Below are 25,306 nucleotides of genomic sequence, written 5' to 3'. Positions count from 1 at the left end.
CACGAGATTGATTCCTGGGATGGCGGGACTGTCGTATGAGAAGAAATTGAGTAAACTAGGCCTGTATTCTCTTGAATTCAGAAGAATGAGAGGGGATCTCATTGAAGCATACAAAATTATTACACGGCTTGATAGGGTGGATGCTGGGAGAATGTTTCCCTTGGCTGGGGAGTCTAGAACCAGGGGCCACAGCCTCAGGATAAAGGGTAGGCCATTCAGGACTGAGATGAGAAGACATTTCTTCACACAGAGGGTGGTGAATCTTTGGAATTCTCTACCCCAGAGGGCTGTGGAGGTTCAGTCATTGGGTATATTCAAAACAGAAGTCGATAGATTTCTGACTAGTAAGGGCATCAAGGGATATGGCGATAGTGTAGTGTATGTACCTACAGTAAGAGAGAACTACTTTTACAGCTCCTGTATACTGTAGTACCGGCAGTGACCACACCTGTATATAAGCCTTGAGCATGCCTCTGTACTGTCAGTCTTGAGACTACCCTACTCCAGTAAACACCTGTTGATTGTTAAGTTACAGCCTCCATGTAGTTATTGGAAAACATCATACTTTAAGAATCACGGATTCAACAGTGGCGACGAGGTCGATTCGAATCTGCCTGCAACTCTGCATTTCCCTTCAAGGATTCGCTCCGGGAGGGCAGTGGAAGAAAGTCGAGGCCAGAAGCATGGGCGTCGACCATGAGCAACCGCCCAGTCATCCGGCAGAGAGTGAACATCGCAGGGGAGGCTGTTGAGAGCCGGGCTTGGTTCCCCAGCCACGACGATCCAGCAACAGACTGGCAACAGGTACAGCGCAGACCCTTCCCGGACAGCGGCGGCTGGAGCCGACCGACGGCAGAGAAAAAGCCGAGCAGCGTCGACGGGGTAAGAGAGAGGGTGAAGCGCACAGGGCGCAGCCGGGGGTTGAAAACCGAGCGGCGTCGAGGAAAAACAAAAGAGAGAGAGAGAGGGTAAAGCAGCAGCCGGGTTCAGGACCGAGCGGCGGCAACGGGAAAGGCGCACAGGAGAACGCGCAGAGCACAGCCAGGGCTCAAGGGCTGAACCGCGTCCACGGGGAGAAGAAGGGAGAGCGCGGGAGACGCCATTGAGCCGCGGAGAAGAAGGGAGAGCGCGGGAGACGCCATTTTAGAAGCCGCAGCGGAGATGAAGGGCGAGCGCGGGAAGAAAGGAAAGTGCGGGAGACGCCATTTTGTGCCAGCGGAGAAGAAGGGAGAGCGCGGGAGACGCTATTTTAGACAGTTAAATCATACTCAGGGATGCCGAAGAGTGGCAGTATCACTGCGTTCAACAATGAAGTCGAAGATTGGGCGACATATGTGGAACACATTGAGGTGTACTGCAGGGCGAATGAAGTGCCAGATGCTAAGAAAGCACTGGTTTTGTTAAATTCCATGGGTGCAAAAACTTATGGCTTACTGCGAAACCTAATAACCCCAGAGAAGCCAGTGGATAAGAATTTCAAAAACATAGTGGAAATCCTACAGGACCACTTAAACCCCACACCGCTGCTGATAGCAGAAAGATTTAAGTTCCACAAAAGGAACCAGCATAAAGACGAAAGTAATGCTGAGTACTTAACAGAACTGCGCAAGCTATCGAAACACTGCCAGTTTGGAGTGGGACTAGCAGATACGTTAAGGGACAAGTTTGTGTGTGGGCTTCAAAGTGAAGGAACCCAGAAACGGCTTCTATCAGAAAAGGATCTTACGCTGGACAAGGCTTTCAGCATGACAGTATCACACGAAGCAGCCGCACGGGGCGCTGCAGAGATACAACGGAGACCGCAAGAATATGGCACCAAGGAAATGTCATATGGAGCAGGGAAGTGTTATCGCTGCGGCAGAACAACACATGACCAGAAGGATTGTTGGTTCAAGGACCAAGTGTGCAGACAGTGTGGAAAAGCAGGACACACAGCAAGAGTCTGCAGGTCAGGGAAGAAAACCAACAGCAAGAAATCTCCACAGGAGAAGTACAAAAAGGTACATAAGGTGATGGACAGTAGTTCAGATGAACAGAAAAGTGATACAGACTCCGGAAGCAAGGAGCTGGGTTGTCTGAAACTACATAAGGTAACCAAAATGGAGGATCACCAGACTATCTGGGTCACACTCAAGATAGACGGAGTCCAAGTGAAAATGGAATTGGACACAGGATCAGCCCTAACAGTCATAAACCAAAGGGACTACAAGCGGCTATTTTCACATATACCCTTGAAAGCTACAGAGATTGTCTTGAAGACGTACACGGGGCAAAAAGTTTACCCCAAAGGAAAAATAAGGGTGAAAGTGACATACAAAGGCCAGGAAATACCTAAAATGGACCTATATGTATTGCCAGATGGAGGACCACCACTACTAGGACGTGAATGGATCCGGAAGATACAATTAGATTGGCATTCCATACAGGCACTGAAGGTTGAGGCCAAAAAGGATGACGGCGTCACACCTGGACGACTGTCAAAAATGCTAACTGACGCACAAGAAGTGTTCCAGGAGGGACTTGGAACACTAAAAGGCATAACAGCAACGATTAAAATAGAGGAAAATGCAAGCCCAAAGTTTTTTAAGGCCAGACCGGTGCCTTATGCGATCCGAACAGCCGTCGAAGCAGAGCTGGAAGGGTTGGAACATTCAGGAGTACTGTCCAAAGTAGATTGGAGCGAGTGGGCTACACCCATCGTTCCTGTAATGAAGAGGTCGTTGAGTAATACGCCTGGGGAACTAAAGAAGGTCCGCATCTGTGGGGACTTTAAGGTGACAGTGAACCCAGTCCTTCACACGGTACAATATCCGCTTCCACGGATTGAGGATATTTTCACCTCGCTATCTGGAGGTAAACGCTTCACCAAAATTGATCTGGCCCAGGCATACTTGCAAATGGAGGTAGAAGAAGCCTCGAAACAATACCTTACGATCAACACTCATAAAGGTCTCTACCAATACAACCGGCTGGTGTTCGGGGTAGCATCGGCTCCGGCTATTTGGCAAAGGGCAATGGATCAAGTCCTGCAAGGGATTCCAGGGACCCAGTGTTATTTGGACGACATCCTGGTCACGGGCGAAAATGACAGTGAACACCTCGCCAACCTGGAGAAGGTGCTCACTAGATTAAAGGGATATGGGCTACGAGCTAATCGCCACAAGTGCGAGTTTTTCCAGAAGCAGATCTCATATTGTGGCCACGTTATTGATGAAGAGCGGTTACATAAGTCCCCTGAAAAGATTGAGGCAGTAGTCAAGGCTCCAGCACCGGAAAATGTGTCACAACTGAGGTCGTTCCTCGGGCTGGTAAACTACTACCGTAAGTTCTTACCAAATTTGTCTACAGTATTACACCCACTGAACACCCTACTGCAAACGGGGGTACCATGGAAGTGGAATGACGAATGTAAGCGAGCTTTCCAGAAGTGCAAAGAATTGATCACATCAAAAGAGGTGTTGGCCCATTTCAACCCAGCACTACCAATTCGGTTGGCATGTGATGCATCACCCTATGGTATTGGAGCGGTGCTGTCGCACAAATTCCCAGATGGGTTGGAGAGGCCAGTAGCCTTTGCGTCTCGGTCACTAACCTCAGCCGAGCGCAACTACGCCCAGATTGACAGGGAGGCCCTCAGCCTAGTATGGGAGTAAAAAAATTCAACCACTATCTACATGGGCAGAAGTTCACCTTGCTGACTGACCACCAACCACTTGTCTCCATCTTCAATCCAAAGAAGGGCGTTCCGGTGATGACTGCACAACGGTTACAAAGATGGTCCCTTTTTCTAGGGGCGAACCAATATGAAATAGAATATAAAGGCACGAAACAGCATGGAAACGCTGATGGGCTATCACGCCTGCCACTGCCTACTGTGGAGGAAGCACCAGTAGTGGACCCTATCGAGATATTTTATTCGTCAATAATTGAACGATTGCCAGTAACTAACGCGGATATAGAGGAGACCCGCAATGATCCGACACTGTCTCGGGTTTATGATTTGACGGTGAGGGGATGGCCAACACATGGCGACTCACTGTTGCCAGCATTCTCATCCAGAAGAGAACAGCTGTCAGTATGCCAGGGGACAGTGATGTGTGGATCCCGAGTGGTAATTCCACCCAAGTTAAGAGAGAGAGTGCTCAATGAGCGTCACAAAGGTCATCTGGGAGGGGTGAAAATGAAAATGAAAAGCCTTGCTAGGGCTTATGTGTGGTGGCCGGAGATCGATCAACAAATCGAGGACCTAACCAAGAGCTGCTCAGGATGCCAGAAGGTCCAAAATGCACCACCACATGCCCCTCTACACCCATGGGAGTGGCCCTCCTCTCCATGGCAACGGGTGCATATTGATTTTGCTGCTCCATTCATGGACTCAATGTTCTTAATAGCAGTGGATGCTCACTCGAAATGGCCTGAGGTGATAAAAATGTCCTCAACCACTACAGAGAAAACGATTGCAGTCCTACAGACCATATTTGCCAGGAACGGCTTGCCAGAGCAGATTTGCTGATAATGGACCACAGTTTTGTGTCCGAAGAGTTTCGGAAATTTATGAGAAGGAATGGGGTAAGGCATTACACATCCGCCCCGTATCATCCAGCCACAAATGGATTGGCTGAGAGGTTCGTACAAACCTTTAAAAAGGCGATAAAGGCCATGTGCGATGATGAAATTCCACTGCAGCATAAGGTGGACAATTTCCTGTTAGCCTACAGAAATGCAACACATGCAGTTACCAACCAGACCCCGGCCATGATGTTCTTTAGCCGAAGGTTGAGATCTCGTCTGGATTTGCTCAGACCAAATGTGCGAAGAAATGTTGAGGATAAACAATTCCAGCACATCAATGAGAAGCCGACAAGGAGCTTCAATGTAGGACAACCAGTCTTGGCCCGTGACTACCGAACAGAGAAATGGCAACCCGGAACGATATGCACACGGCAGGGGCCATTAATGTACACAGTGGATGTCGGGGAGAACATTGTGAGACGCCACGTCGACCAGATCTTAGCGTCACAGGAACGAGTCAACCCCATGTCTCGCGTCCCTGGGGATGAACCCGACATACCGGTAGCATCTACCTCAGAAACAGTAGCAGTGGAAACTGATGAAATAACCGACGAAAAGGGGCCAGAATCGCCTTCGCACCAAGAACAAGAACCTCAGGAAAGGCGCTATCCAGAAAGGATCAGGAAGCCACCCCAAAGACTGAATCTATAAATGGACTATTTCAGTTTAATGTGCATGTTAAAGTGTTAATTGTTATTTGAACATTATGGGTACTGCTAATCTAAAAGGGGAGGAATTGTAGTGTATGTACCTTTAAGAGAGAACTACTTTTACAGCTCCTGTATACTGTAGTACCGGCAGTGACCACACCTGTATATAAGCCTTGAGCATGCCTCTGTACTGTCAGTCTTGAGACTACCCTACTCCAGTAAACACCTGTTGATTGTTAAGTTACAGCCTCCGTGTAGTTATTGGAAAACATCATACTTTAAGAATCACGGATTCAACAGATAGGGCTGGTGAATGGAGTTGAGGCAGAGCAGTCGTGATCTCATTGAATGGCAGAGCTGGCTCGAAGGGCCGAATGGCCTACTCCTGCTCCTATTTCTTATGTTCTAAGCTGGGGTTCTTCTCCTTAGCGCAGAGAAGATTTAGAGGAGAATTTGATAGAGGTGTTCAAAATCATGAGGGTTCTGGACAGAGTAGATAGAGAGAAACTGTTCCCATTGGCAGAAGGGTTGAGAACCAAAGAACACAGATTTAAGGTGACTGGCATAAGAACCAAAGGCGGCATGAGGAAAAACTTTTTTACTGAGCGAGTGGTTAGGATCTGGAATGCGCTGCCTGGTGGAGGCAGACTCAATCACAGCTTTCAAAAGGGAGTTGGATAAGAACCTGAAGGAAAAATATTTGTAGGGCTACGGGGAAAGGGCAGGGGAGTGGGACTAGCTGAAGTGCTCTTGCAGAGAGTTGGCACAGGCTCAACGGGCCGAATGGCCTTCTTCCTTCTATGATCCTATGAAACATATGGTCCAATCAAATTAAAAGAAGCTCAACATCAGCAACAAAGTCCCAACAAAAGAATAGGGAATCTTCCCAACTAAACCATAATGTTATCAGTGTCTGTAACACACTCAATTGCAGAATTTGAGGAGCAGCCCCTTCAGATCTGAAATTTGGATCTGAAATTGGCTCAGAAGCAGGAAAAAAAGGGTAATGGTCGAAGGGTGTTTTTGTGACTGGAAGGCTGTTTCCAGTGGGGTTCCGTGGGGCTCGGTACTGGGTCCTTTTCTTTTCGTGGTATATATCAATGATTTGGACTTGAATGCAAGGGGCATGATTAAGAAGTTTGCAGATGATACAAAAATTGGCCGCGTAGTTGATAATGAAGAAGAAAGCTGCAGACTGCAAGAAGATATCAATGGACTGGTCAGGACAGTGACGAATGGAATTCAATCCGGAGAAGTGAGGTAATGCATTTGGGGAGGGCTAACAAGGCAAGGGACTACACTATAAATGGTAGGACACTGAGAAGTGCAGAAGATCAGAGGGACCTTGGTGTGCATGTCCACAGATCCCTGAAGGTAGCAGGACAGGTAGATAAGTTGGTTAAGAAGGCATACGGGATACTTGCCTTTATTAGCAGAGGCACAGAATATAAGAGCAGGGAGGTTATGCTTGAACTGTACAAAACACTACTTAGGCCGCTGCTAGAATACTGCCTGCAGTTCTGGTCACCACAGTACAGGAAGGATGTGATTGCACTAAAGGGGGTGCAGAGGAGATTTACGAGGATGCTGCCTGGGCTGGGGAATTTTAGCTATGAGGAAAGATTGGACAGGCTGGGGTTGTTTTCTTTGGAACAGAGGAGGCCGAGGGGAGACTTGATTGAGTATAAAATTATGAGGGCCTAGATAGAGTGGATAGGAAGGTCTTATTTCCCCTAGCAAAGAGGTCAATAACCAGGGGGCATAGATTTAAAGTAATTGGTAGAAGGATTAGAGGGGAGTTGAGGAGAACTTTTTTCACCCAGAGGGTGGTGGGGGTCTGGAACCCTCATCACATTTAAAAAGTACTTGGATATTCACTTGAAGTGTTGTAACCTACAGGGCTAGGACCAAGAGCTGGACAGTGGGATTGGGCTGGACAACTTTGTCGGCCAGCACAGACATGATGGGCCGAATGGCCTCCTTCTGTGCTGTAAATTTCTATGATTCTATGAGATAGCGGTTCAGGGGCTGCTCTCTCCCGCACTTCACGTACACGCAAAACACCGATTCAACCAGGCCACAAAAATCACCAGTGGCCTGGGAAACCGTCAAAATACAAACATTTAATACATGCAACACTCCTGTCCAGAACCCAATGTTCAGGGAAGGATTCCATATGCAGCTCTAAGCTGGACAAGAGATGGAACGCCAGGACGAATCCGGAATGGCCACGGGTGCCCACCCCTGGCCTACAGGCCCGGCAGAGACTGACCACTGACCCCAAGCCCGCCCTCCCCAGGCCCCGCCCCTGGCCCCGCCTCTCGGTCCCCAGGCCCCGTCCCCCAGGCCCTGGCCCCGCCCCTCGGCCCCAGGCCCCGCCCCCTGGCCCCAGGCTCCGTCCCCTTGGCCCCAGGCTCCGTCCCCCTGGCCCCGCCCCTCGGCCCACCCTCCCCAGGCCCCGCCCCTCGGCCCCAGGCCTCGCCCCCTGGCCCCAGGCTCCGTCCCCCTGGCCCCGCCCCTCGGCCCACCCTCCCCAGGCCCCGCCCCTCGGCCCCAGGCTCCGTCCCTGGCCCCGCCCCTCAGCCCCAGGCTCCGCCCACCGATGTGACGGTTGTTTGGGCGGGAGCGGCAGCCATGAGGCGTTCGGCAGCGCGCGGAACCGGCACCGGCACTCCGGTAATACACTGACCGGGAATAGAGCAAGCGGGAATGGAGAGACCGGGAATACAGAAACCGGGAATAGAGAGAGAAACCGGGAATAGAGAGAGAGAGAGAGTGACTGGGAATACAGAAACCGACCGGGAATAGAGAGAGAGAGAGTGACTGGGAATACAGAAACCGACCGGGAATAGAGAGAGAGAGTGACTGGGAATACAGAAACCGACCGGGAATAGAGAGAGAGAGAGTGTCATAGTCATAGAGTCATAGAGTAATACAGCACGGATAGAGGCCCTTCGGCCCATCGTGTCCGCGCCGGCCATCAAGCCCTGTCTAATCTAATCCCATATTCCAGCATTTGGCCCGTAGCCTTGTATGCTATGGCATTTCAAGTGCACATCCAAATGCTTCTTAAATGTTGTGAGGGTTTCTGCCTCCACAACCCTTTCAGGCAGTGAGTTCCAGACTCCATCCACCCTCTGGGTGAAAAAGTTCTTTCTCAAATCCCCTCTAAACCTCCCGCCCTTTACCTTGAATCTATGCCCCCTAGTTATCGACCCCTCTACTAAGGGAAAAAGCTCCTCAGCATCCATCCTATCTATGCCCCTCATAATTTTGTACACCTCAATCATGTCCCCCCTCAGCCTCCTCAGCTCCAAGGAAAACAAACCCAACCTGCCCAGTCTCTCTTCATAGCTGAAGCGCTCCAGCCCTGGTAACATCCTGGTGAACCTCCTCTGCACCCTCTCTAACGCGATCACATCCTTCCTGTAGTGTGGCGACCAGAACTGCACACAATATTCCAGCTGTGGCCTAACCAGTGACTGGGAATACAGAAACCGGGAAGAGAGAGAGAGACTGGGAATAGAGAGACCGGGAATAGAGAGAGTGAGAGAGACCGGGAATAGAGAAATCGGGAATAGAGAATCGGGAAAATTCAACACAACAAGAAACATATTATTTGACAAGCTCAGCCAAACAACCCCTGATTTCAAAGAATTGGATGACCTGTCAAAATTAAGATTAGTCCTGGGAGAAGGAGACAGACCATACCTTGGTGCCAAATATGTAACAACATGTCACAACCTGAGGACTGTTTAAAATTAATACTGAATGTACCCAACGATGTTCAACGACTGTTTAAATTAATATTGTTTAAACTAATATTGTATGTACCCAACGAAGGTCAAAATTGTTTGACACCTACAGAATGTTGGAAAACTGTACTGTTTGTTATGTAAGCTTTGGCAATATGGTTCCCTGTAAACTTTCATGCCAATAAAGCATTTGAATTGAATTGAGAGAGAGAGACTGGGAATAGAGAGAGTGAGAGAGACCGGGAATAGAGAAACCGGGAATAGAGAGAGAGAGACTGGGAATAGAGAAACTGGGAATAGAGAAACCAGGAATAGAGAGAGTGAGAGAGACCGGGAATAGAGAGAGAGAGAGAGACTGGGAATACAGAAACTGGGAATACAGAAACCAGGAATAGAGAGAGAGAGAGAGCCCGGGAAAACGAAGGTCAAAATTGTTTGACACCTACAGAATGTTGGAAATCTGTACTTTTTGTTATGTAAGCTTTGGCAATATGGTTCCCTGTAAACTTTCATGCCAATAAAGCATTTGAATTGAATTGAATTGAAAGCCTGGGAATAGAGAGAGAGAGAGAGCCCGGGAATAGAGAGAGAGAGAAAGCCTGGGAATAGAGAGAGAGAGAGAGCCTGGGAATAGAGTGAGAGAGAGAGAGAGACTGGGAATAGAGAGCAAGAGAGAGACCGGGAATAGAGAGCGAGAGAGAGAGACCGGGAATAGAGAGAGAGAGAGACCGGGAATAGAGAGAGAGAGACCAGGAATAGAGAGAGAGACCGGGAATAGAGAGAGAGACCGGGAATAGAGAGAGAGAGACCGGGAATAGAGAGAGAGAGAGACCGGGAATAGAGAGAGAGACCGGGAATAGAGAGAGAGAGAGACCGGGAATAGAGAGAGAGAGAGAGACCGGGGATAGAGAGAGAGAGAGACCGGGAATAGAGAGAGAGAGAGACTGGGAATAGAGAGAGAGAGAGACCGGGAATAGAGAGAGAGAGAGACCGGGAATAGAGAGAGAGAGAGACCGGGAATAGAGAGAGAGAGAGACCGGGAATAGAGAGAGAGAGAGACCGGGAATAGAGAGAGAGAGAGACCGGGAATAGAGAGTGAGAGAGACCGGGAATAGAGAGAGAGAGAGAGACCGGGAATAGAGAGAGTGAGAGAGACCGGGAATAGAGAGAGAGAGAGACCGGGAATAGAGAGACCGCCCGGGAATAGCGAGTGAGAGAGAGACCGGGAATAGAGAGAGAGAGCCCGGGAATAGAGAGAGAGAGTGCCCGGGAATAGAGAGAGAGAGAAAGCCTGGGAATAGAGAGAGAGAGAGACCGGGAATAGAGAGAGAGAGAGACTGGGAATAGAGAGAGAGAGAGACCGGGAATAGAGAGAGAGAGAGACCGGGAATAGAGAGAGAGAGACCGGGAATAGAGAGAGAGAGAGACCGGGAATAGAGAGAGAGAGAGACCGGGAATAGAGAGAGAGAGAGACCGGGAATAGAGAGTGAGAGAGACCGGGAATAGAGAGAGAGAGAGAGACCGGGAATAGAGAGAGTGAGAGAGACCGGGAATAGAGAGAGAGAGAGAGACCGGGAATAGAGAGAGCGAGAGAGACCGGGAATAGAAAGAGAGAGAGACCAGGAATAGAGAGAGAGAGAGACCGGGAATAGAGAGAGAGAGACAGAGAGACCGGGAATAGAGAGAGAGAGACCGGGAATAGAGAGAGAGAGAGACCGGGAATAGAGAGAGCGAGAGAGACCGGGAATAGAGAGAGAGAGAGACAGAGAGACCGGGAATAGAGAGAGAGAGACCGGGAATAGAGAGAGAGAGACCGGGAATAGAGAGAGAGAGAGACCGGGAATAGAGAGAGAGAGAGACCGGGAATAGAGAGAGAGAGAGACTGGGAATAGAGAGAGAGAGAGACCGGGAATAGAAAGAGAGAGAGAGACCGGGAATAGAGAGAGAGAGAGAGACCGGGAATAGAGAGAGAGACAGAGACCGGGAATAGACAGAGAGAGAGAGAGCCCGGGAATAGAGAGAGTGAGGGGGACCGGGAATAGAGAGAGAGAGAGACCAGGAATAGAGAGACCGCCCGGGAATAGAGAGAGAGAGAGAGAGAGACCGGGAATAGAGAGAGAGAGAGAGCCCGGGAATAGAGAGAGAGAGAAAGCCTGGGAATAGAGAGAGAGAGAGAGCCAGGGAATAGGGAGAGAGAGAAAGCCTGGGAATAGAGTGAGAGAGAGAGAGCCTGGGAATAGAGTGAGAGGGAGACTGGGAATAGAGAGAGCGAGAGAGAGACCGGGAATAGAGAGAGCGAGAGACTGGGAATAGAGAGAGAGAGACCGGGAATAGAGAGAGAGAGACCGGGAATAGTGAGAGAGAGACCGGGAATAGAGAGAGAGAGAGAGACCGGGACTAGAGAGAGAGAGAGACCGGGAATAGAGAGAGAGAGAGAGAGAAAGACCGGGAATAGAGAGAGAGAGAGAGTCCGGGAATAGAGAGAGCACCCGGGAATAGAGAGAGTGAGAGAGCCCGGGAATAGAGAGAGCGAGAGCCCGGGAATAGAGAGAGAGAGAAAGCCCGGGAATAGAGAGAGAGAGCCTGGGAATAGAGTGAGAGAGAGAGAGACCGGGAATAGAGAGAGAGCGAGAGAGAGACCGGGAATAGAGAGAGAGAGAGACCGGGAATAGAGAGAGAGAGACTGGGAATAGAGAGAGAGAGACTGGGAATAGAGAGAGAGAGCCCGGGAATACAGAGAGCGAGAGAGAGTCCGGGAATAGAGAGAGAGACAGAGACTGGGAATAGAGAGCGAGAGAGAGAGACCGGGAATAGAGAGAGCGATAGAGACCGGTAATAGAGAGAGAAAGAGAGAGAGACCGGGAATAGAGAGAGAGAGAGAGACCGGGAATAGAGAGAGTGAGAGAGAGAGACCGGGAATAGAGAGAGCGATAGAGACCGGTAATAGAGAGAGAAAGAGAGAGAGACCGGGAATAGAGAGAGAGAGAGACCGGGAATAGACAGAGAGAGAGCGAGCCGGGAATAGAGAGAGAGAGAGAGAGCCTGGGAATAGAGAGAGAGACCGGGAATAGAGAGAGAGACCGGGAATAGAGAGAGCGAGAGAGAGAGAGACCGGGAATAGAGAGAGAGAGAGACCGGGAATAGAGACAGAGAGAGAACGGGAATAGAGAGAGAGAGACCAGGAATAGAGAGAGAGAGAGACCGGGAATAGAAAGAGAGAGAGAGAGACCGGGAATAGAGAGGGAGAAAGGCCGGGAATAGAGAGAGAGACTGGGAATAGAGAGAGCGCCCATGAATAGAGAGAGCGCCCATGAATAGAGAGAGTGCGAGAGCCCGGGAATAGAGAGAGAGAGAGAGAGCCCGGGAATAGAGAGAGAGAGAGAGACCGGGAATAGAGAGTGCGAGAGCCCGGGAATAGAGAGAGAGAGAGCCCGGGAATAGAGAGAGAGAGAAAGCCTGGGAATAGAGAGAGAGAAAGCCTGGGAATAGAGAGAGAGAGAGAGCCCGGGAATAGAGAGAGAGAGAAAGCCTGGGAATAGAGTGAGAGAGAGAGAGCCTGGGAATAGAGTGAGAGAGAGAAAGAGACTGGGAATAGAGAGCGAGAGGGAGAGACCGGGAATAGAGAGAGAGAGAGACCGGGTATAGTGAGCGAGAGACCGGGAATAGAGAGAGAGAGACCAGGATAAGAGAGAGAGAGACCGGGAATAGAGAGAGAGAGAGAGAGACCGGGAATAGAGAGAGAGAGAGAGACCGGGAATAGAGAGAGAGAGACCGGGAATAGAGAGAGAGAGAGAGACCGGGAATAGAGAGAGAGAGAGACCGGGAATAGAGAGAGAGAGAGACCGGGAATAGAGAGAGAGAGAGAGACCGGGAATAGAGAGAGAGAGAGAGACCGGGAATAGAGAGAGAGACAGAGAGACCGGGAATAGAGAGAGAGAGACCGGGAATAGAGAGAGAGAGAGACCGGGAATAGAGAGAGAGAGAGAGACCGGGAATAGAGAGAGAGACAGAGAGACCGGGAATAGAGAGAGAGAGAGAGACCGGGAATAGAGAGAGAGACAGAGAGACCGGGAATAGAGAGAGAGAGACCGGGAATAGAGAGAGAGAGAGACCGGGAATAGAGAGAGAGAGAGAGACCGGGAATAGAGAGAGAGACAGAGAGACCGGGAATAGAGAGAGAGAGAGACCGGGAATAGAGAGAGAGAGAGACCGGGAATAGAGAGAGAGAGAGACTGGGAATAGAGAGAGAGAGAGACCGGGAATAGAGAGAGAGAGAGACCGGGAATAGAGAGAGAGAGAGAGACCGGGAATAGAGAGAGAGACAGAGACCGGGAATAGACAGAGAGAGAGAGAGACCGGGAATAGAGAGAGTGAGGAGGACCGGGAATAGAGAGAGAGAGAGACCAGGAATAGAGAGACCGCCGGGATTATTGTTATTTTACCAGTATTATTACTATTATTAGATAGATATATGTGCATGCCTCATGAAATTTATACTAAATCATCACTTAGCATTATAGAAAGTAGTGTTTCCACACTCATCCCACAAAATAGGTCCATTTTATTTCGTTTTATTGAACTATATAAATGCGTTCTTTCCACATAAGCTGCTGGAATATCCAGGGCCTCCGCTCCTCAACTTTTGGGATGAAGAGTACAGACCCTGAATTCCTAAAAGCTATAAAAGACATTGATATAATTGTGTTAACAGAAACATGGTGCCAAAAGGACATGCCGACCCACTGTCCTCCAATGTACCATGAAATAATTGTGCCCTCAGTAAAGAACACTAAAACACGCAAGGGCAGAACCTCCGGGGGAATATTGGTGTGGTATAAGGGAGAACTGGACAAACACATCTCACCGGTAAAACAGGGGAAATCACACGTATGGCTAAAACTAGATAAAAATATAGGAATAGCAAAAAAAGATGTTTACTTATGTGCGATCTACATACCTCCAATAGATTCGCCATATTTCGAAGAGGAGTTATTTGATACTCTCCACATGGAAATCAGCCATTTCCAGGCCCAAGGAAAGGTGATAATATGTGGGGACCTAAATGCAAGGACCGGTTGTGAACCTGACTTCATAGACCCACAGGGAAACAACCATGTGTTTGGCCAGACCCCTTTAGATGTCACACCAGCCATCGCAAATCGGAACAACCTTGATCGTGAAATAAATAAAAGCGGTAGGGAGGTAGTGCAACTCTGCCGAGCCTTAGGCCTGTACATAGTTAATGGTAGGTTCAGAGGGGACTCCCTAGGGAGACTCACATACTCCTCAACTCTTGGGTCTAGTGTGGTGGACTATACAATCACTGACCTGGACCCCTGCGATATCAACGCATTCACTGTCAGGCAGCAATCCCCCCTCTCAGACCATAACCAAATAAATGTGTACCTTAAACTTTCTGCCCAAACTACAGACACAAAAAAGGAACACAGTAAGCTACATAAAATAAACCAGACATACAGATGGGCCCCAGACAGTGGAGATAAATTCATCACAGCACTAAATTCACCTGATCTCACAAGTAAAATTTCAAAATTTAAAGAAAATCTATATGAGATCACCAGAGATGGTGTAAACACGGCCATAGAGGATATAAACATGATCTTCCATGAGGCAGCTGTAAAAGCCGACCTCGTGAAACAGAAGAGGAAGCATCAAAAAAGACAAAATAAAAATATGAAATGGTTTGACCACGAATGCAAAAATGCCAGAAAAGACCTGAGAAAAATATCAAACCAAAAGCATCGGCAACCAAACAATCCGGACCTACGTACTAGATACAATGAAACCCTCAAAAGATATAAACACACCATTAGGAACAAAACACAAAACTATACCCACAAAATACTCGAAGAAATTGAAAACTCCACCAATCCAAAACAATTCTGGGAAATGTGGAATAACCTGAGTACAACACAATTGCAAGCATTACCAATCCAAGATGGCGACATCTGGAGAACACATTTTGAAAACCTCTACAAAGACATCCCAAAAAACAAAACAAACCCAAGTCAACATCAGGTCACAGAAAAACTCCACACATTAGAAGCAACAATTAAAGACAACCAAAACCCTCTAGACTCCCCAATCACATGGAAAGAACTGGCCACAAAAACAAAATCTCTCCACCTAAAGAAAGCCTGTGGCCCAGACAACATCAAAAATGAAATGCTAAAGTTCAGTAATATGGAGATGCAGGGTGCGATACTCAAACTATTCAACATCATATTACGCTCAGGCTGTTTTCCCGATATCTGGTGCCAAGGACTAATCTCCCCCATATATAAAAGTGGAAACAAATCAGACCCAAATAACTACCGCGGCATCTGTGTCAACAGTTGTCTAGGGAAGTTATTCTGCAGTATTCTAAATAGTAGATTACTTGATTTTCTTAACAAACATAATATCCTCAGAAAAAACCAAATAGGCTTTCTTCCAAAACACCGCACCGCCGACCATATCTATACCCTTCACACCCTCATCGAAAAACATAAACACCAAACAAAAAATGGGAAAATATTCGCCTGTTTCATCGACTTCAAGAAAGCCTTTGACTCTATATGGCACGAAGGGCTCTATTATAAACTTCTTCAGTGTGGAATAGGGGGCAAAGTCTATGACCTTATTAAATCAATGTATCTGAAAAACAAATGCGGGGTCAAAATTGGAGACAAACGCACCGATTTCTTCACCCAGAGAAGAGGCGTCCGGCAGGGCTGCAATTTGAGCCCGACCCTGTTCAACATATACATAAATGAATTAGCAGACATGCTGGAGCAAAGCGAGTCACCAGGTCTCCGTCTCCTAGATGGAGAAGTGAAGTCCCTGTTCTATGCGGACGACCTGGTTCTGCTGTCTCCCACAGAACAGGGATTACAGCAACAACTAGACCTACTCGACAAATACTGCCAAAATTGGGCTCTAACAGTAAATCTAAAGAAAACCAACATCATGATTTTTCAGAAAAGACCCAGATGTCAGGAAAACAAATACCAGTTTACCCTCAGTGATACCACTATAGGACACACTATGAGCTACACCTACCTTGGTCTAACTATTACAGCATCAGGGAGCTTCAGCATAGCAGTGAATGCACTAAAAGAAAAAGCCCGAAGAGCCCTATATGCAATAAAAAGAAAATTCTACAACATCCAAATCCCAATCAAAATCTGGCTCAAAATTTTTGACAGCATAATCCTGCCCATTGCACTGTACGGTAGTGAAGTATGGGGCCCGCTAAATCACCAAAGCTACACTAAATGGGAAAAACACACAATAGAAGCCCTACATGCAGAATTCTGCCGAAGCATCCTTCGCACCCAAAGAAAAACGCCAACAAATGCATGCAGAGCCGAACTAGGCAGATACCCACTGATAATAAACATCCAAAAACGAGCACTAAACTTCCTAAATCACCTCAAATCTAGCTCCCCAGACACCCTTCATTTCAAAGCCTTTCAGACCCAAGAGCTAAACCCAGAAAAGAGTCCCCTGAGTCAGCTGCTACTGAAACTAAGTACTCAGCCGGACCCTGACCAGCCCCAGACCAACACAGCCGTCCAAACACCAATCCGAGTGAACCAAATCATTAAAAAATGCAAAGAAACCTACCTGGAACATTGGAACAAAATAACCGAAAGCCAAAGCAGATTAGAATGTTACCGGGCCCTAAAAAGAGAATATAAACTGGCAGACTACCTCACGACCATCAGAGACACAAAACAGAGACAGACCCTCACCAGGTACAGACTAAGCGACCACCAACTGGAAATTGAAAAAGGCAGATACAAGAAATCCTGGCAGCCTAGAGAGAATAGAATATGCGATCAATGTCTGGCTGGCGAGGTTGAAACAGAAATGCATTTCCTCCTAAAATGCGAAAAATTCAACACATCAAGAAACATATTATTCAACAAGCTAAGCCAAACAACCCCAGATTTCAAGGAATTGGATGATCTGTCAAAATTGAGATTAGTCCTAGGAGAAGGAGACAGACCATACCTTGGGGCTAAATATGTAACAAAAAGTCACAACCTGAGGACTGTTTAAAAGTAAGACTGTTTAAAATTAATATTGAACGTACCAAATGAAGTAGAAAGACTGTTTAAAATTAATATTGTTTAAAAGTAATATTGTATATACCCAACAAATGTCAAATCGATTGACACCTACAGAATGTTGGAAAACTGTACCTTTTTGCTATGTAAGCTTTGGCAATATGGTTCTCTGTAAACTTTCATGCCAATAAAGCATTTGAACTGAACTGAACTGAGAGACCGGGAATAGAGAGAGAGAGAGAGCCCGGAAATAGAGAGAGAGAGAAAGCCTGGGAATAGAGAGAGAGAGAGCCAGGGAATAGGGAGAGAGAGAAAGCCTGGGAATAGAGTGAGAGAGAGAGAGCCTGGGAATAGAGTGAGAGAGAGAGGGAGACTGGGAATAGAGAGAGCGAGAGAGAGACCGGGAATAGAGAGAGCGAGAGACTGGGAATAGAGAGAGAGAGACCGGGAATAGAGAGAGAGAGACCGGGAATAGAGAGAGAGAGACCGGGAATAGTGAGAGAGAGACCGGGAATAGAGAGAGAGAGAGAGACCGGGACTAGAGAGAGAGAGAGACCGGGAATAGAGAGAGAGAGAGAAAGACCGGGAATAGAGAGAGAGAGAGAGTATTATTACTATTATTAGATAGATATATGTGCATGCCTCATGAAATTTATACTAAATCATCATTTAGCATTATAGAAAATAGTGTTTCCACACTCATCCCACAAAATAGGTCCATTTTATTTTGTTTTATTGAACTATATAAATGCGTTCTTTCCACATAAGCTGCTGGAATATCCAGGGCCTCCGCTCCTCAACTTTTGGGATGAAGAGTACAGACCCTGAATTCCTAAAAGCTATAAAAGACATTGATATAATTGTGTTAACAGAAACATGGTGCCAAAAGGACGTGCCGACCCACTGTCCTCCAATGTACCATGAAATCATTGTGCCCTCAGTAAAGAACACTAAAACACGCAAGGGCAGAACCTCCGGGGGAATATTGGTGTGGTATAAGGGAGAACTGGACAAACACATCTCACCGGCAAAACAGGGAAAATCACACGTATGGCTAAAACTAGATAAAAATATAGGAATAGCAAAAAAAGATGTTTACTTATGTGCGATCTACATACCTCCAATAGAATCGCCATATTTTGAAGAGGAGTTATTTGATACTCTCCACATGGAAATCAGCCATTTCCAGGCCCAAGGAAAGGTGATAATATGTGGGGACCTAAATGCAAGGACCGGTTGTGAACCTGACTTCATAGACCCACAGGGAAACAACCATGTGTTTGGCCAGACCCCTTTAGATGTCACACCAGCCATCGCAAATCGGAACAACCTTGATCGTGAAATAAATAAAAGCGGTAGGGAGGTAGTGCAACTCTGCCGAGCCTTAGGCCTGTACATAGTTAACGGTAGGTTCAGAGGGGACTCCCTAGGGAGACTCACATACTCCTCAACTCTTGGGTCTAGTGTGGTGGACTATACAATCACTGACCTGGACCCCTGCGATATCAACTCATTCACTGTCAGGCAGCAATCCCCCCTCTCAGACCATAACCAAATAAATATGTACCTTAAACTTTCTGCCCAAACTACAGACACAAAAAAAGAACCCAGTAAGCTCCATAAAATAAACCAGACATACAGATGGGCCCCAGACAGTGGAGAAAAATTCATCACAGCACTAAAGTCACCTGATCTCACAAGTAAAATATCAAAATTTAAAGAAAACCCATACGAGATCACCAGAGATGGTGTAAACATGGCCATAGAGGATATAAATATGATCTTCCATGAGGCAGCTGTAAAAGCCGACCTTGTGAAACAGAAGAGGAAGCGTCACAAAAGACAAAATAAAAATAAGAAATGGTTTGACCACGAATGCAAAAATGCCAGAAAAGACCTGAGAAAAATATCAAACCAAAAGCATCGCCAACCAAACAATCCGGACCTACGTACTAGATACAATGAAACCCTCAAAAGATATAAACACACCATTAGGAACAAAACACAAAACTATACCCACAAAATACTCGAAGAAATTGAAAACTCCACCAATCCAAAACAATTCTGGGAAATGTGGAATAACCTGAGTACAACACAATTGCAAGCATTACCAATCCAAGATGGCGACATCTGGAGAACACATTTTGAAAACCTCTACAAAGACATCCCAATAAACGAAACAAACCCAAGTCAACATCAGGTCACAGAAAAACTCCACACATTAGAAGCAACAATTAAAGACAACCAAAACCCTCTAGACTCCCCAATCACATGGAAAGAACTGGCCACAAAAACAAAATCTCTCCACCTAAAGAAAGCCTGTGGCCCAGACAACATCAAAAATGAAATGCTCAAGTTCAGCAATATGGAGATGCAGGGTGCGGTACTCAAATTATTCAACATCATATTACGTTCAGGCTGTTTTCCCGATATCTGGTGCCAAGGACTAATCTCCCCCATATATAAAAGTGGAAACAAATCAGACCCAAATAACTACCGCGGCATCTGTGTCAACAGTTGTCTAGGGAAGTTATTCTGCAGTATTCTAAATAGTAGATTACTTGATTTTCTTAACAAACATAATATCCTCAGAAAAAACCAAATAGGCTTTCTTCCAAAACACCGCACCGCCGACCATATCTATACCCTTCACACCCTCATTGAAAAACATATACACCAAACAAAAAATGGGAAAATATTCGCCTGTTTCATCGACTTCAAGAAAGCCTTTGACTCTATATGGCACGAAGGGCTCTATTATAAACTTCTTCAGTGTGGAATAGGGGGCAAAGTCTATGACCTTATTAAATCAATGTATCTGAAAAACAAATGCGGGGTCAAAATTGGAGACAAACGCACCGATTTCTTCACCCAGAGAAGAGGCGTCCGGCAGGGCTGCAATTTGAGCCCGACCCTGTTCAACATATACATAAATGAATTAGCAGACATGCTGGAGCAAAGCGAGTCACCAGGTCTCCGTCTCCTGGATGGAGAAGTGAAATCCCTGTTCTATGCGGACGACCTGGTTCTGCTGTCTCCCACAGAACAGGGATTACAGCAACAACTAGACCTACTCGACAAATACTGCCAAAATTGGGCTCTAACAGTAAATCTAAAGAAAACCAACATCATGATTTTTCAAAAAAGGCCCAGATGTCAGGAAAACAAATACCAGTTTACCCTCAGTGATACCACTATAGGACACACTATGAGCTACACCTACCTTGGTCTAACTATTACAGCATCAGGGAGCTTCAGCATAGCAGTGAATGCACTAAAAGAAAAAGCACGAAGAGCCCTATATGCAATAAAAAGAAAATTCTACAACATCCAAATCCCAATCAAAATCTGGCTCAAAATATTTGACAGCATAATCCTGCCCATTGCACTGTACGGTAGTGAAGTATGGGGCCCGCTAAATCACCAAAGCTACACTAAATGGGAAAAACACACAATAGAAGCCCTACATGCAGAATTCTGCCGAAGCATCCTTCGCACCCAAAGAAAAACGCCAACAAATGCATGCAGAGCCGAACTAGGCAGATACCCACTGATAATAAACATCCAAAAACGAGCACTAAACTTCCTAAATCACCTCAAATCTAGCTCCCCAGACACCCTTCATTTCAAAGCCTTTCAGACCCAAGAGCTAAACCCAGAAAAGAGTCCCCTGAGTCAGCTGCTACTGAAACTAAGTACTCAGCCGGACCCTGACCAGCCCCAGACCAACACAGCCGTCCAAACACCAATCCGAGTGAACCAAATCATTAAAAAATGCAAAGAAACCTACCTGGAACATTGGAACAAAATAACCGAAAGCCAAAGCAGATTAGAATGTTACCGGGCCCTAAAAAGAGAATATAAACTGGCAGACTACCTCACGACCATCAGAGACACAAAACAGAGACAGACCCTCACCAGGTACAGACTAAGCGACCACCAACTGGAAATTGAAAAAGGCAGATACAAGAAATCCTGGCAGCCTAGAGAGAATAGAATATGCGATCAATGTCTGGCCGGCGAGGTTGAAACAGAAATGCATTTCCTCCTCAAATGCGAAAAATTCAACACATCAAGAAACATATTATTCAACAAGCTAAGCCAAACAACCCCAGATTTCAAGGAATTGGATGACCTGTCAAAATTGAGATTAGTCCTGGGAGAAGGAGACAGACCATACCTTGGGGCCAAATATGTAACAACATGTCACAACCTGAGGACTGTTTAAAATTAAGACTGTTTAAAATTAATATTGAACGTACCAAATGAAGTACAAAGACTGTTTAAAATTAATATTGTTTAAAAGTAATATTGTATGTACCCAACAAATGTCAAATCGATTGACACCTACAGAATGTTTGAAAATGTACCTTTTTGCTATGTAAGCTTTGGCAATATGGTTCTCTGTAAACTTTCATGCCAATAAAGCATTTGAATTGAATTGGAATTGGAGAGAGACCGGGAATAGTGAGAGAGAGACCGGGCATAGAGAGAGAGAGAGACCGGGAATAGAGAGCGAGAGAGAGACCGGGAATAGAGAGAGAGAGAGAGAGACTGGGAATAGAGAGAGCGAGAGAGAGACCTGGAATAGAGAGAGAGAGAGTGCCCGGGAATAGAGAGACCGGGAATAGAGAGAATGAGAGAGACCGGGAATAGAGAAAGAGAGAGAGAGAAACCGGGAATAGAGAGAGAGAGAGAGAGAGACTGAGAATAGAGAGAGACAGAAAGGCCGGGAATAGAGAGAGAGGGAGAAAGCCCGGCAATAGAGAGAGAGAGAGAGAAAGCCCGGCAATAGAGAGAGAGAGATAGCCCGGGAATAGAGAGAGAGAGAGACCGGGAATCGAGAGAGACCGTCCAGGAATAGCGAGAGTAAGAGAGAGCCCGGGAATTGAGAGAGTCCGGGAATAGAGAGGGAGAGCCCGGGAACAGAGAGAAAGTGAGAGAGAGCCAGGGAATAGAGAGAGTGAGAGAGAACCCGGGAAGAGAGAGAGAGTCCAGGAATAGAGAGAGTCCGGGAATAGGGAGAGAGAGAGAGAGAGCCCGGGAATAGGGAGAGTGAGAGAGAGCCCAGGAATAGGGAGAGAGGGCTTGGGAATAGAGAGAGAGAAAGAGAAAGCCCGGGAATAGAGAGAGCGAGAGAGAAAGCCCGGGAATAGAGAGAGTGAGAGAGAGAAAGCCCGGGGATAGAGAGAGAGCCCAGGAATAGAGAGAGAGAGAGCCTGGGAATAGAAGAGATACCGTGAATACCAGGAATTACCAGCCCTGGGCCTGGGAAATAAGAGAGAGACCAGGAATAACCGGCCACAGGAATAACCAGAGAGACATGGGAAATAGAGAGAGAGAGAATAACCAGCCCCCGGGGACCCAGGAACACCGAGAGAGCCCGGAGCCATGACCTTAGCCTGGGAGTGGGAGTTAATTCAGGCTTTATTAACGGGGCTCAGGGTGAGATTTTGGGGCAAGTGAGCTAAAGCTTGGTCAGAGGTAGGTTTAAGCAGCAGAGGAAAATGACCAACGTTTCGGGATTTCCCAGCTCTTTCAACACCCTGGAGTAGAAACTGTCAGCTCCTGAAACCTGTCTATCCTAAGCTTTACTTTCTCCAGTCTCTCAATTTTTACTTATATTAAGTTCCATAAATTTTGCAGGAATCTTGTGATCTTTCTCCACTGTGAAAATGAGTACAAAATACTCAGTTAACGAGTGTGCCGCTGCCTCATTCCCAAACTAATCCCACTGCCCCGCTCTCTCCCCATAGCCCTGTATCAATCCCAATCTAATCCCACTGCCATAGAGTTATACAGCACAGAAAGAGGCCCTTCGGCCCATTGTGTCCGCGCCGGCCATCAAGTCCTGTCTATTCTAATCCCATTTTCCAGCACTTGGTCAGTAGCCTTGTATGCTATGGCGTTTCAAGTGCTCATCTAAATGCTCCTTGAATGTTGTGAGGGTTCCTGCCTCTACCACCCTTTCAGGCAGTGAGTTCCAGATTCCAGCCACCCTCTGGGTGAAAAAGTTTTTCCTCAAATCCTCTCTAAACCTCCTGCCCCTTACCTTGAAACTATGCCCCCTGGTTATTGACCCCTCTACTAAGGGGAAAAGTTCCTTTCTATCTACCCTATCTATGTCCCTCATAATTTTGTACACCTCAGTCAGGTGCCCCCTTAGCCTTGTCTGCTCTAAGGAAAACAACCACAGCCTGTCCAGTCTCTCTTCATAGCTGAAACGCTCCAGCACAGGTAACATCCTGGTGAATCTCCTCTGCACCCTCTCCAATGCAATCACATCCTTCCTATAATGTGGCGACCAGAACTGCACACAGTATTCCAGCTGTGGCCTAACTAGCGTTTTGTACAGTTCCATCATAATCTCCCTGCTCTTGCCTTCATTACTTCACAGAACTTCACAGAAACCCCACAGTGCAGATAGAGGCCATTTCGGCCCATCAAGCCTGCACCGACACATATCCCACCCGATCCCCGTAACCCCTACACCAACACATATCCCACCCTATCCCCGTAACCCCACATATTTAATCCCCCTAACACTAAGTGTCAATTTATCATAGCCAATCAACCTAACCCGCACATCTTTGGACTGTGGGAGGAAACCGGAGCACCCGGAGGAAACCCACGCAAACACGGGGAGAATGTGCAAACTCCACACAGACAGTCGCCCGAGGCCGGATTCGAACCCGGGTCCCTGGCGCTGTGAGGCAACAGTGCTAACCACTATGCCACCGTGCTGCCAAGGCATAGAATATAAGTATCCCATATGCCTTTTTAACCACCTTATCTACCTGTCCCTCTGCCTTCAGGGATCTATGTATATGCACACCAAGGTCCCTCTGATCCTCTGACCTTCCTAGGGTCCTACCATTCATTGTGCCTTGTTAGTCCTCCCAAAATGTATCACCTCAGGGTTAAATTCCATTTGCCACTGTTCTGCCCATCTAACCAACCCGTCTATATCATCCTGTAGCCTGAGGCTTCCCTCCTCGCTATTTACCACTCCACCAATTTTTGTGTCATCTGCGAACTTACTCATCATACCTCCTACATTCATATCTAAATAATTAATGTACACTACAAACAGCAAAGGACCCAGCACCAATCCCTGCGGTACACCATTGGACACAGGCTTCCAGTCACAAAAACAACCTTCGACCATCACCCTCTGCCTCCTGCCACTAAGCCAATTTTGGATCTAACGTGCCAAATTGCCCTGGATCCCATGGGCTCTTACCTTCTTGACCAGTCTCACATGTGGGACTTTGTCAAAAGCCTTACTGAAGTCCATGTAGACTACATCAACTGCACTACCCTCATCCACACACCGAGTCACCCCCTCGAAAAATACAATCAAATTGGTCAGACATGATCTCCCCCTGACAAAGCCATGCTGACTATCCTTGATTAATCCTTGCCTCTCCAAGTGGAGACTAATTCTGTCCCTCAGAATTTTTTCCAATAATTTCCCTACCACTGATGTTAGGCTCACTGGCATATAATTCCCTGGTTTATCCCTACTACTCTTCTTGAATAATGGTACTACGTTAGCTGTCCTCCAGTCCTCTGGCACCTCCCCTGTGGCCAGAGAGGTTCTGAAAATTTGTGTCAGAGCCCCTGCAATCTCCTCCCTTGCCTCACACAGCAGCCTGGGATACATCTCGTCTGGGCCTGGGGATTTATCCATTTTTAAGCCTGCTAAAACCGCTAGTACCTCCTTCCTCTCAATACTAATTTGTTCAAGTATATCACAATCCCCCCGCCTGATTTCTATGCCTACATTGTCCTTCTGCATAGTGAACGCAGATGCAAAATATTCATTTAAAACCCTCACCTACATCTTCCGGCTCTACACACAGATTGCCACTTTGGTCCCTAATGGGCCCTACTGTTTCCCTGGTTATCCTCTTGCCCTTAATATACTTATAAAACACCTTCGGATTTTCCTTTATTTTGCCCGCCAGTGTTTTTTCATGCCCCCTCTTCGCTCTCCTAATTTCTTTTTTAAGTACTCCCCTGCACTTTCTATACTCCTCTAGGGCTTCCATTGTTTTTAGTCCTTTGTATCTGCCAAAAGCCACCCTTTTTTTCCTAATCCATTCTTGTATATCCCGCGACATCCAGGGTCCCCTGGGCTTGTTGGTCCCACCCTTGACCTTTATGGGAACATGTTGCCGTTGTACTCTCTCTATTTCCTTTCTGAATGACTCCCATTGCTCTGATGTGGATTTTCCTACAAGTAGCTGAT

General features: G+C 47.0%; 1 protein-coding gene across 1 annotated transcript in view; it reads left to right on the top strand.

Annotated features, from left to right (window-relative positions):
• Positions 1 to 7,818: 7,818 nt before the first annotated feature.
• hsf2bp (heat shock transcription factor 2 binding protein) overlaps positions 7,819 to 25,306 on the top strand; it is a 182,896-nt gene continuing 165,408 nt past the window's right edge. Inside the window, exon 1 of the mRNA XM_086007357.1 lies at positions 7,819 to 7,898. Within this exon, the coding sequence (XP_085863483.1) occupies positions 7,857 to 7,898 (42 nt within the window). The 5' untranslated portion in view covers positions 7,819 to 7,856. The remainder of the gene's footprint in view (positions 7,899 to 25,306) is intronic.

Source organism: Somniosus microcephalus, chromosome 14 (genome assembly GCF_052327205.1).
Source record: "Somniosus microcephalus isolate GS21.2 chromosome 14, FLI_Smic_1.0, whole genome shotgun sequence".
Lineage (NCBI taxonomy): Eukaryota > Metazoa > Chordata > Chondrichthyes > Squaliformes > Somniosidae > Somniosus > Somniosus microcephalus.
Note: the sequence above shows the minus strand (reverse complement) of the source record. Positions and strands in the feature narration are given on the sequence as shown.